Raw genomic sequence first — 12,071 nt, 5'->3', positions numbered from 1 at the left:
AGTAGTGTGGGTGCCCCCCCTTAATATGTCAACATACGTTAATGTTGATATCTTAAGGATAGTATAACAAGTATACCTACCTTCATCACAAAGAAGATATTCATAATGCAATAATGTCATAAATCCAAGCAAGAGAGGGAATACTCTACAAGCAAGGATACAATAGTTGAAAAGAGATATCTTGTTGTAAGTGTAAAGGAGATCCTTGGAGGAGAAGATATCTTTGTTCAAAATACATCTACCCCTGAAGAGGAGTTATCTTAGACAAATATAACATCTTCTAGAATAAAGAAAAGAAGAGAGCAAGAATTCAGTCCTTCCTCCTATTGATAAGTGAAAGAGATTCTTGATGAAGGATGACGCACTTTTAGCCCTATCAAGGATGGGTGGATTTATTATAGATGTACGTTACCAAGTGTGAAAGAGATTGTAGTCAAGGACTTAAACCTATTGTATAAGAGATAACCCTTGAGTGAACAACAACAATTCCACACAAGGAATGACATCAAGTAATAAAAATCACACCATCCACAACATAGGAAAGAGTGGATCCTTTGAGAGAGAGAGAGAGAGAGAGAGAGAGAGAGAGAGAGAGAGAGAGAGAGAGAGAGAGATCATTTCCCCCCAAGTGTAGGACAATGAGAAGAATTACACAACTTCTAGAGAGAGATTACTCATAAGAGACGTACCGTTTCAAGCAAGGAATACATCCTAACCAAGGAACAAACATGTGCTCCACATGAAGGATAACTCCATTCAAGAAAGGACATCAGGTTATGAGTAGCACAATAGAAGAGGTAATTTTCAAAGAGAGAGAAAGAAAAAGATTCACAAAAGTTCTCTGAGGAGAGATTGTTCATAATAGACGTACCGTTTCAAGCAAGGAGAAGATCCCATTCATGGAACATACATGCACTCGCATGAAGGAAAACTCCATGCAAGAAAGGGCATCAAGTTTATGAATAATGTACTCCATAAATAAAATAGTGAAACCTTAGAGAGAGAAAAAGGAATATTCTTGCCCCCCAAGCATAGAGGCAAGAATAAATAGACTATAACATTGCTCATTAAGTATGATTGCACCTGAAATTGTACCACCACAAATGACAAGGAGCCCCTAATAAGTAGGCTAACTATGTCACATAGTGAGGAGCAACATAATAGAAACTTGAATGTTATTTTAAATGATCATGATGAATATGCCATTCATTGTCAGATGTTATTTTTAACATGCCCCGAATCAATTTCAAGATTTGTGTTAAGAGAAAAATTTGGAATATGAAAAGCAGACATCTTAGACTTTCTAGAAAAGGTAGGAGTGAAATCTAAGGACCCCCAATCATCCTCTAAGAGTCCTTATTTAGGAACATCTTTGGTAGGAGATGGTGTATCTGAGTGAATTGAAGAGAGGATTGTAGGAACTAAGAAAGCATATGATGCTTCACTTATGTTCTCATCAACTACCTCATTAGTATATGTGTAAGGCATGACATGATAACCAGGAAGCATTTTTGGTTTCTTATGAACATGAATGAAATTGATTTGATTTTTGTTAGGCTCTTGATTTTTGGGAGAGAGAGCATTATGATGAGAAATAATATCATCCTCTTGTTCTAGGGTATCTTTATGTTCAAGACACTCATTAGAAAAATGAGTATCATATATAATTAATGCTTCATCTTTAGAGGGAAGATCATGAAAAGAAGGTATGATATCAATAGGATAAGTAGCCATAATATCATCCCCTTGTACCAAATAATCCTTATGAGGGAGGTACTTTTTAAGAGAAGAAGGAACACAATTCTCCAAAGATTCATCTTTAGGAGGGAGATCTTTGAAAGAAGTGTCCATACTCCCTTTTTGCACCAACGTGCCCTTGTTAATAAGATTAATTTTGGGAGAGGGTAAACCATAGCTATGAATGAAAGGGAGAGCTAAATTATCATCATATGCATGAAAGGGAACATAATGAACATCTTTAACGTAACTCGAAATTGAATTAGCAAAATAAGATAAGAACTCCATATTCATTGATGATCAAACAAGAATAATGTTCAACCCATACATGCATAGAAAATTTAATAAAGGAGGGAAAATGGAATTTGAACTGCAAATTTGAATTTGAATTTGTGAAATCTAAATTTCTGTTCGATCTTAGAGGATGTTAAAATTGATAAAGCACACCAATTTTATGGATTCAAGCCAAAAAACACAGTTAATTCTGTCTCCTGAAATTTTGGGGAAAATGTTGAGGACTGTGGCGAAAGTGCACACTGTCCAACCAACTTTTTTTGAAATTTTCAGAGATGATAGGTATTATGATATTATTGTGAAATCCAAAAAAATAGTTGATTTGGAGATGTCAAGATCGATCAAATTCGCAGTCAAAGGTCGAAAATAGAAAGATCTTAAAAATTAGGGTTTTATTATTGAACCACTGAATTTTTAGAATAAAGAGATAGATTTGAATTGCAATTTTGAAATAGAAATCAGATCTGAAACAAGTAATTAAATTTTTACACTTCACAAGCTTAATTTGTTCAAAATGAAAAAAAAAGGGTTTTTATTGTAATTAACCTCTAAATTTTGTAAAAACATCAAACTTGGAAATGAAATTTTGAAACTCAAATTGCAAATATTCAGATCTAACAAATATGAAATCAAAATCAAGATGTAAGACGTTGGGTTCACCAAAATGTAAAGTGGAAAATTGAATCCTAGTGATTCCCCACCTAGGAGAGAGAAATGAAATCACTAGGATGATTTTCACTTGGGAGAACTTTACATTCAAAAGAGGGGTTTGAATCTACTAGATCCATATCCAAGAGAGATAAGGATGTGAATTCCAAGTGGATTGCAAGGGTTGAAGTATGTTTTACCCTCTTTTGTTAATAGCTATGTGGAAAAGAGAGAGAAAATGAGTGAAATGAGGAGCTACCGGTTTGGGATCGTGTTGTAACTTCAAATCTGAGCTAATTAGACTGATACGGATCTTCTCTGCAAATTTGGAGAAAATTTGTCGGGACCGTGGCGACAGTGTACATGGTCCTCCACAAAATCCGTGAAACAAAAAGGGTTCTTCCGTCTCTACAAATGAAGCCCAAACCTGCAATTACAGCTGCGCACATGCAACCTACACACATAAAAGAAGGGGAGAAAAGTTGTGGATAGGGGTTTGCCTCAATCAAACTCTGGTTGAGGAATCAACCTTGAAAGAAAGTAATTGCAAATGCTAAAATGTAAACAATGGAAGTGTATACCTTGTAGATATGCAATTTGTTGATGATGAATGCTTTGCTTCTTGAATGTAATCACAAGTGTTACATGAAATGGCATGTAACATGACAAAACCTTAACACACACATATGCTTGCAAACGAATGTTGCAATCTTGCTCCAATGGATGAATGAAGAAGATACATGAAGAAAGAAGACTTGATGAATGCTTGATGACGATAATGAAGACCCTCTACTTGAATTCCTTGTCCATTCGCTCATTTGTGTATTTCATGTCTATGCAAATGAGAAGACTAATTCCCTTTTTATACATGCCTCAGAAGATTAATTCATCTCACCAAAGGCCGACATCGAGGAGATTTGGGATCTCGAAGTGTAGATAGGGCCGAGGGGACCTATCTTGGGGCCACCCTAAGAGGGTGAGACAGGGGCCTTGTCCTATCTTGGGGCCCAGACAGGGTCTTGAGGCTATCTCAGGTCTCAAACATGAAGGGGTCAAGGGGTGAAAATGCAGAAAGAGGTCTTGGTCAGAAAGGAGGGTGTCGTCGCCAAAGTGAGGACTTCGACTGTGGTTAAAATTGCAGGAGGCACAATTTTATGACACTACAGAGAGATATTACAAGCAACACTTATCATCATCAAGGAGTTGGTGATAGTAGTTTCTTTGCAATTGTGGTTACTATTATAGCCTTGCTAATCAACCACATCTAGTTTGAATATCCCAAAATTATTTCTTGGGTGGAGACATGATAGGAGTTGATTTTCATCAATATCATGGGGTTCTAATGTGTTTGAGCTATAAATAGTAAATTTTTCATCACAATAAGAATCAAGATTAGGAGGTGTATGATCATTATGCCATAATGATAAATAAGAAGTAGCTAGAATGAAGAATTCCAGATGTAGGAAATGAATGGAAGAGCAATGTAGCTTCCCTTTATTAATTGTCTTATGTTTCCAAAACTCTCTAACACCTGTTCAAGGATAATTGAATCTATTTTCCACAAGTGTACACCTTGTAGCTATATACAAATCATGGACAAATTTATGACTCCTCTGATGTTGGCCTTGAATTGGAGCAAAGGTGTACAACTAGGCGTATTGATGTATGCAATTATGACCACTTGGCATTGTCAATGCTAAATGTGAAAAAACCATTTTGTCATCTACCTTGAACAATCAAATTAGATAGTTCACCTCAACACCTAGTCCAAAAGGGCTTCATGCCATAGAGGTTCAAACTAAAAAGTATCAAGTGGTCATCAAGATTTTTAATAAATTTATTTTTGTAATGGGTCACAAAGGTCTAAAACTATTTTAGGAAGTCTATCCTATATGATTTTCTTCACAAAGATGATAGATATAGACTATATTTGATGAAACATCATTATATTTTGTAATAACAATGAAAATCATGGATGTTGTAGCTTCTCAGAAATGTAGAACCTATTCGTGTATTTTTACCTCTTTGTTTTGTAGTTGTTTGGAAACTACAACACCAAAAGAAGTGTATGGTAAAGACCCTTGCTAATATAACCATCACGTTATTCATTAGAGAGAAAGTAATTGGGGGTCAATGTAAAACATCACTTGTTTCAACAAGATTGCAAAAAGTTAGGAATCTTTTCCATGTCTCTACACACAATCAAGAGAATGACCACAAATAAAGAATGTCACTCTTAATTCTTGTTTAAAAGTATTAACATGTTCCATGATTGTGGATGTGATGTGTAAGGTAGCTTTAGAAACATTTAATGAAGCATGCCAAAAACATATGTAGGAGTGAAAGCAATGAGAGTGTGCATTCAGTGAGAGATGCATCCTTGTAGTATGGGTCATTCCCAAGATTATACTCAAGGATTTGATAAAATATGTAAGACATGCTGTTCCACTTAGAGAAATAATTTCTATTTTGATTTAAGTAGTATTTAGAACACACATGCAACAATTTATTTATATTATGAGGTAACTCTACATGGAAATGAAACATGTGGGCATGTATGATAGTTGGTATGTCCTTGTTTGAAACTACTTTTGTGTTGCAACGTAAAGATAAGTGTATGATGTAAGGTTAGTGGAATAGGATGTCTAGTAGCTTCATGGTGCAAAATCATTAAGGATGATTACACGTAAAGGAAGGAAGATACTTGAGCACTAGGAAGTGATGCAGTTAGGGGAAAATAGATATTAAAAGGAAGGTTTGTGCTTGGCATCCCTCCTAGTAAACTTTGAATATGAAATGCATAACATGCCTCTCACCTTAACCTATTGATTATATCCATTTAAGAATGATAGCAATTATCAATGCATTCCTTTGTTGTCTACTTAAGAAACCACTATTTTGATCATTGAGAAGGTGTCATAGACAATATGCTAACAAGATTATCAAGCAAAAAAAACAAAAAAACTAGAATACTACAAACCCACTTAACACATAAACACCTATAAAGATTTTTTCTTAGTGAAAATACCCTTGAAAAACAAAACAAAAAAACAAAAAAACAAAAGGTGTTTGTGGGGCCCGTACTCCGCGGCAGTGCTTATGGTTACCGTTGAAAAAAAAAGGTCAAAAAATTCTACAAACCTAGACAAATGTTAGTCCACGTAAGCCTTAACTCCTTCGAAAAGAAGCTAAAAACAAACAAAAATATTTTTTATTGGTTGAGCCGGTGCCACGTGGCAAGCTAACACATGATGGTGACGTGGCAGTCCAGCGTGGCAGAGAGCCGTTGGGAAAGTAGAGCGGAGAGCCGTTGGATTGGAAGAAGATGGGAGGGCGAAAGATTTGACCGTTGTATTCTGGGATTCAAAATGGGTTCGTCTCCTTTGAATTTCATCGGTTGCTCCTACTCATTAATCGCTGCACCATATGAATACATAGATCCAAGCATTTTTATTGCACATTGATCAATCCAGGGAGCACCCAAAGCCATCGATCGCTTTTCACCTGTGTCTTTTTTTCAGGTACATTTCTTGGCCTGTAGGGTTTCTTTTTTCTTAGTCTGAGATTAATCGGATTCCGATTTGTAAGGTAATTTTCATGTTTCAGTCGAAATATTCATGGATTTGAACGCGTGGATTTTGTATTTTGGAAAGCCTTGGATACTACGAAATCGATTTGGAGGAACTGTTCCTTTGGTTAATAATACAGAACGATTTGCATGCAAGCGTTTTCTTTGTTATTGTGTTCTCGGATGATGTGTTTGGAAGGCCTGAAACCCCATGGATTCGAACAAGTAATTTTTTTCTTTTTTTGTGACGTTTTTACTTTTGTTGATTGATTTGATGTGCTTGAAAAGTAGTCGCAGAAAATGTATGTTTCATGGTGCAAGGCCTGAAACCATTTCAAATCTGATAAATTAGGAAGTTTACTGAAGGATTTTGAATAGAAGGGTTTACTTTTTATCGTCTGAGTTGAAGTGCAAAACTTAATGTTCCCTGCAGGAAACCATTGTTATGCTAAATAGCCATTGAGGGTTTGGGTATGAGGGTTGTTTTTCAATTCCCTGAAATCATCGTCTGAGTTGAAGTGCAAAACTTAATGTTCCCTGCAGGAAATCATTGTTATGCTAAATAGCCATTGAGGGTTTGGGTATGATGGTTATGAGTTTTTCAATCCCCTGAAATCATCTATGCATTAAAGCATTAAAGCGTTTTTACAGGATTCTTAAATGCAATAGTGTGGCTAAATAGTTACTTTCATTTTGTCCAGGGCGTTCTGTTTGTGGCCACTTCTGGGCATTGTGAGCTAGCAAATCTGAGTTTCTGGGAATACAATTGAACAAATTTGAATATAAGGGTTTTTATTTATTTCTTCCCTCTGGTTGGAGACCTGAAATCGTATCCTTGAAAGTTGAAATGACCGATGCCTAGAGCCCTTAGATATAATGAGAAGATTTTAAGGATTTTGGGATTCTAGGAGTACTTTTTGTTCTATTATTGACCGCTTCTGCAGTTTAGAGATACCAGGCATTCGAATATGAGGGTTTTTTTACCTCCCCTTGAGCAGAGACCTAAAATCCTCTACATGAAAGGAGTTAATCCTTGCCTGGTATCCTGAGAGATGACAACAGCGTTTTTAAGATGCTCTGATTGTTTGTGGACTGGTTTAGGCTACCCCTGATATTTCCTGGCTTTATAGTTCTTTTTCTCTTTTGTGGGATCATTCAAATGTCTATGCTATGAGGATTTGTTGGAGTGGTCAATTAGGATTTATTGTTTTTTAAGGATTTTGGATTTTTGAAGTCAGTTTTTAATTTGTGGAAAACACAAAAATTCAAATTATGCACTTAAATATGAATGCTTACGATCCTGAGAGATGTTTAGGGTTCTCGGTGTTCATAATTGTAGGTAAAGTTACTGCTAGAATCATGCACTTGAAAATCCCTTCAATTTATCCCTTCAATTGTTGTAGTGTCTCAGGGTTCTATTATGTGAGCAGTTAGGTTTTGATTTACATGAGACATTATGTTTTGGGCCATATCTAAGATTTATGGTCACTTGAAAATGTCACTTGAAAATCACTTAATTTTTTTGTGTTGGAGAAAAAGGTTGTTGTGTCTCAGGGTTCTATTATGTGAGCAGTTAGGTTTTGATTTACGTGAGACATTATGTTTTGGGCCATATCTGCGATTTATGGTTTCAGAATGCGTGGTTTCTGTTTGTTAGTGTGTTCTCTTCTATGAATGAAATCTTAATCCTATAATTATTTTCCACATCTGTGCGCCTGCCATGTGTTAATTTTCTCGATTCGATCCTTCTTTGGATGTAAATCTTCATCTATTATATATTCAGCTTTTCAAATATTTGAATCGTTCAGATTCTTGAATCCCTTGGGTACCAGTGTTTTGGATTACTATATATCTACCATCGGATTAAGTTGTTATTTGGAAGGATTATTTTGCTGTGTCTCTTACAATGTCAATATTTTTCAGAGGGAAATCTGCTTGCGGAGAGTGAATTGCTTTTTCATCTAAAGAACGGTTTTGAAATTTTCGCAGTGTATTTGGTTACCAGAGATGCCGTCCGCTTCTGTGGCTCTGGGACACTGACCAGGGCTTTAAACTTTCCCATCTATGAATGAATGAAATCTGCGATTTATGGTTTCAGAATTCGTGGTTTCTGTTTGTTAGTGTGTGTTCTCTTCTATGAATGAAATCTTAAGCTTATAATCAATTTTCAACATCTGTGCGCGTGCCATGTGTTAATTTTCTCGATTCGATCCTTCTCTGGATGTAAATCTTCATCTATTATATATTCAGCTTTTCAAATATTTGAATCGTTCAGATTCTTGAATCCCTTGGGTACCAGTGTTTTGGATTACTATATATCTACAATGGGATTAAGTTGTTATTTGGAAGGATTATTTTGCTGTGTCTCTTACAATGTCAATATTTTTCAGAGGGAAATCTGCTTGCGGAGAGTGAATTGCTTTTTCATCTAAAGAACGGTTTTGAAATTTTCGCAGTGTATTTGGTTACCAGAGCTGCTGTCCGCTTCTGTGGCTCTGGGACACTGACCAGGGCTTAAAACTTTCCCATCTGGGGATACCGGAAGCATAGCTTATTGGTGAGCAAAACATTTATTTAAAGTCAGTAAGGCAAATGTATAGCAATTTCTTACAACACATGACAAAATGGTTTAGAGTGCTTAGAAGATAAATATTTTCTGATATTTTGCAGCAAGCCTGGTTTAGAGCGGCAGGATGGCTTCCAGAGCAGTACAAGGAAGAGGTACCTGGATATTTTCAGTTTCTAGTACTATGAGTTGTTAAATAAAACTTTTTTTTTTCTAATATTTCAATAACTCTTCAAAATTATAACAATTTGCAATTTTAGATGCAGGAGTCCCTAACAATAGGAGGGCTCTGGGAGATATTGGTAATATTGTTGGAGAAATCAATGGCAAATGCAATGTCAAGGACGGAATCAGTGGGTGCGTATTTGTCTTTCCTGAATTGGTAGTCATCAGATTACTTATAAGACCAAGTGTGTAGACTAGACATAAGAATTGCAAATTGTATTGATTGGAATGACTTGTTTTTCACTAAATTCAAAATATGTTGCTCTGTTTCACAGGAAACCTGTTCTTCATGTGACTCGCCCCGTAACAAGGTTTGTTACAAAAACAAACGTCTTCCTTTCTTTGATTGTTCACATATGTGAGCTTTACAAAATATCTTCCTTTCTTTGATCGTTCACATATGTGAGTTTTACTAAACGTCTTCCTTTTTTTGTGATTGTATTTTTTGGTATTCACAGGAGTTTTGGAGCGCAATTACTTGCCAATGAAAAGGTTACTGCAAGCAACGGTTCTGGCATTGATAAGGTTATCTGCAACTGCTAGCTTTGTCCATCATATTGTGCTATCGGCACTGTGCATCGTTTTTAACATTTCCTTCCCATTATTTTGCAGCAAGCAGGGGCCGTAAACAAACAAAGGAGGAACAGCAAGCCCAAGGACATTCCTCCAGCAATTGTAGAAGTCAAGGATGATACAGATGACGAGGAAGTTACTATTGTTGAACCAGTACCCAAGGCAAAAGGAATTCGCAACCGCAGTGGCCAAGCTGCAACCAGAAAGTTGAAACCCCAAACACTAACTGCGACTCTTACAGCCAGAAGTGAAGTGAGAACACATATTTAATTTCCTATGCTGCATAGTTTCTTTATTTGCTTCGGTATTCCATAGGAGCGAAGATTCTTATGAGTGAAGTCTTTCAGGCTTTTTGTGGAGGGTTTGATGCTGAAATGGCTGAGGCAGAGGACCTCTTGCCCAATATTGATATAGGAGATCTTGATAATCAGTTGGCGGTGGTTGAATATGTGGAGGATATCTACAAGTTCTATCGTAAAATTGAGGTGTTTTTTCTGATTTCTTCTTTCAAACCAAGAAATAAAGACGCAAATGTTCGAATTGACTATGGATGTATAATTTATTAATTTCCGGTCCATCTTCTGACTCTGCAGGGAATGAGCTGTGTGCCAGATTACATGCCTACTCAAGTGGAAATTAATGAGAAGATGAGAGCAATTCTGATTGACTGGCTGATTGAGGTAAGTGTTTCTTTTGGGACTAGCATCTTGTGTGTTGTAACATGCATGTTAGTGTCATGTTTTAAGCTTAATCTATGGTTGGTTTCTGTATTTGCAGGTACATTATAAGTTTGAGTTGATGCCAGAGACGTTGTATCTCACCACAAACTTGGCTGATAGATACCTGTCCATTGAGCCTGTGTCAAGGAGGAATTTGCAGTTAGTGGGTGTTACTGCTATGCTTTTAGCTTCCAAGTATGAGGAAATTTGGGCTCCAGAGGTAGCGTACTATATACTGGCTTCATTTATATTGTATTGAATTGAATGGACTAGTGATGCTTACCCTTATTTTGTTGATTTGCAGATCAATGACTTTGTCTGCATTTCAGACCGGGCTTATACAAAACAGCAAATTATCAGTATGGAAAAGATCATGCTTAACAAGCTAAAATTCCATCTCACAGTCCCTACTCCATATGTATTCGTCGTTCGGTATCTGAAAGCTGCAGATTCTGACAAAGAGGTGAGGCGTAGGATTCCAAATTAGTTCTGTTTTATTGGACGACTTTCCGTGCCCACTCTAATAATCATCTTTGTTTTATTGCTCAGATGGAAAACCTGGTATTCTTTCTAATTGAACTGAGCTTGCTCCAATATGTGACCATCAAGTTTACCCCATCATTGCTTTCTGCCGGGGCTGTCTACACTGCTCGGTGCACATTAAAAAAGGATCCAATCTGGAATGATCTACTTAAGCGCCACACAGGTTATTCCGAAGCAGACCTCATGTAAGCGACTAACCACTTCTTTCCATTTAGGAAAATAGAAATAATTTTATTTCAAGTTGCAATTAGTAGATTTGGTACAGCAATGGAAATTCTGTATATATGGTATCGTCTAATTTTGGCTAAAGGATGCATGTTTTTTGCTTTGCACAGGGAATGTGCAAGACTGATGGTTACATTTCATCAGAACTCAGCAGATAACAAACTGAAAGTGGTTCACAAGAAGTACTCTGCACCTCAGTTCGACTCTGTGGCCCTTTTAAGTCCTGCCAAGCTACCTGCATAATGTGGCCCTTTTTAGGTTCTGCCAAGCTACCTGCATAGACTTAGATCTTAGTGAAAATACTGAAGTTTAACTCGAGATTGACTTAGATTTTTGAAGAAATACTGAAGATGGTTATATGATCTTGAGCATAGAAGATAGCTATATGATCTCTTTTAACCAACAATAACCTAAGATACATTTTTTGCTCATTCGTTATTCTTTGTTGCTACCATTGTAAATAGCTTCAGAGTTGAGAAACACTAGTAATTGAAGATGTACTGGAATCTTCTATACCTTCTACTGCAGCATATATAATTCCTGCCTTGGAATTCTGTCCACGGCCTTTTGACATAAGGGTCCTGAGTTATTATGAATTGTTATTAATTAGCATCACTTAAAAGACATGTTCTTTTGCTGAAGTTGTACTGTGTGATGTCTTTCAAAACAGTAAGATTTGATGGTATCTTTCAGAACAGCAAGATTTGATGATTTTTGAACAAATACTGAAGATGGATGGTTACATGATCTCTTTTAAGCAACAATAACCTAAGATTCTCTTTTAACATCACTTAAAAGAAATGTTCTTTTGCTGAAGTTGTACTGTGTGATGTCTTTCAAAACAGTAAGATTTGATGGTATCTTTCAGAACAGCAAGATTTGATGATTTTTGAAGAAATACTGAAGATGGTTACATTATCTCTTTTAAGCAACAATAACCTAAGATTTGTTATTCTTTGTTGTTAATTGTAAA

General features: G+C 36.3%; 1 protein-coding gene across 2 annotated transcripts; it reads left to right on the top strand.

The window, feature by feature from the left end:
- Window positions 1-6,054: 6,054 nt before the first annotated feature.
- LOC131031272 (G2/mitotic-specific cyclin S13-7) lies at window positions 6,055-11,739 on the top strand. Of its 2 annotated transcripts, XM_057962348.2 has the most exons (13): window positions 6,055-6,200; window positions 8,704-8,804; window positions 8,918-8,968; window positions 9,074-9,170; window positions 9,314-9,349; window positions 9,497-9,563; window positions 9,651-9,863; window positions 9,959-10,096; window positions 10,205-10,291; window positions 10,389-10,550; window positions 10,635-10,793; window positions 10,880-11,058; window positions 11,209-11,739. In XM_057962348.2, the coding sequence occupies exons 3-13, from the start codon at window positions 8,941-8,943 to the stop codon at window positions 11,339-11,341; spliced, it is 1,299 nt and encodes a 432-aa protein (XP_057818331.1). In that variant the 5' UTR covers window positions 6,055-6,200; window positions 8,704-8,804; window positions 8,918-8,940; the 3' UTR covers window positions 11,342-11,739. The 2 variants fall into 2 exon arrangements, with proteins under 2 accessions (XP_057818331.1, XP_057818332.1); XM_057962349.2 differs by lacking the exon at window positions 6,055-6,200 and having other exon boundaries at window positions 8,626-8,804; window positions 9,080-9,170.
- The last annotated feature ends 332 nt before the right edge of the window (window positions 11,740-12,071 follow it).

Source organism: Cryptomeria japonica, chromosome 8, assembly GCF_030272615.1.
Source record: "Cryptomeria japonica chromosome 8, Sugi_1.0, whole genome shotgun sequence".
Taxonomy (NCBI): domain Eukaryota; kingdom Viridiplantae; phylum Streptophyta; class Pinopsida; order Cupressales; family Cupressaceae; genus Cryptomeria; species Cryptomeria japonica.
The sequence above is the reverse complement of the archived record's forward strand: the minus strand, read 5'-3'. Positions and strand labels throughout refer to the sequence as shown.

Coding starts and splice junctions, on each gene's coding strand:
- LOC131031272 (XM_057962348.2), top strand. CDS start 8,941: ATGGCTTCCAGAGCAGTACAAGGAAGAG. Junction 10,551..10,634: donor AGGAAATTTGGGCTCCAGAG/GTAGCGTACTAT, acceptor GTTGATTTGCAG/ATCAATGACTTTGTCTGCAT. Junction 10,794..10,879: donor CTGCAGATTCTGACAAAGAG/GTGAGGCGTAGG, acceptor TTTATTGCTCAG/ATGGAAAACCTGGTATTCTT.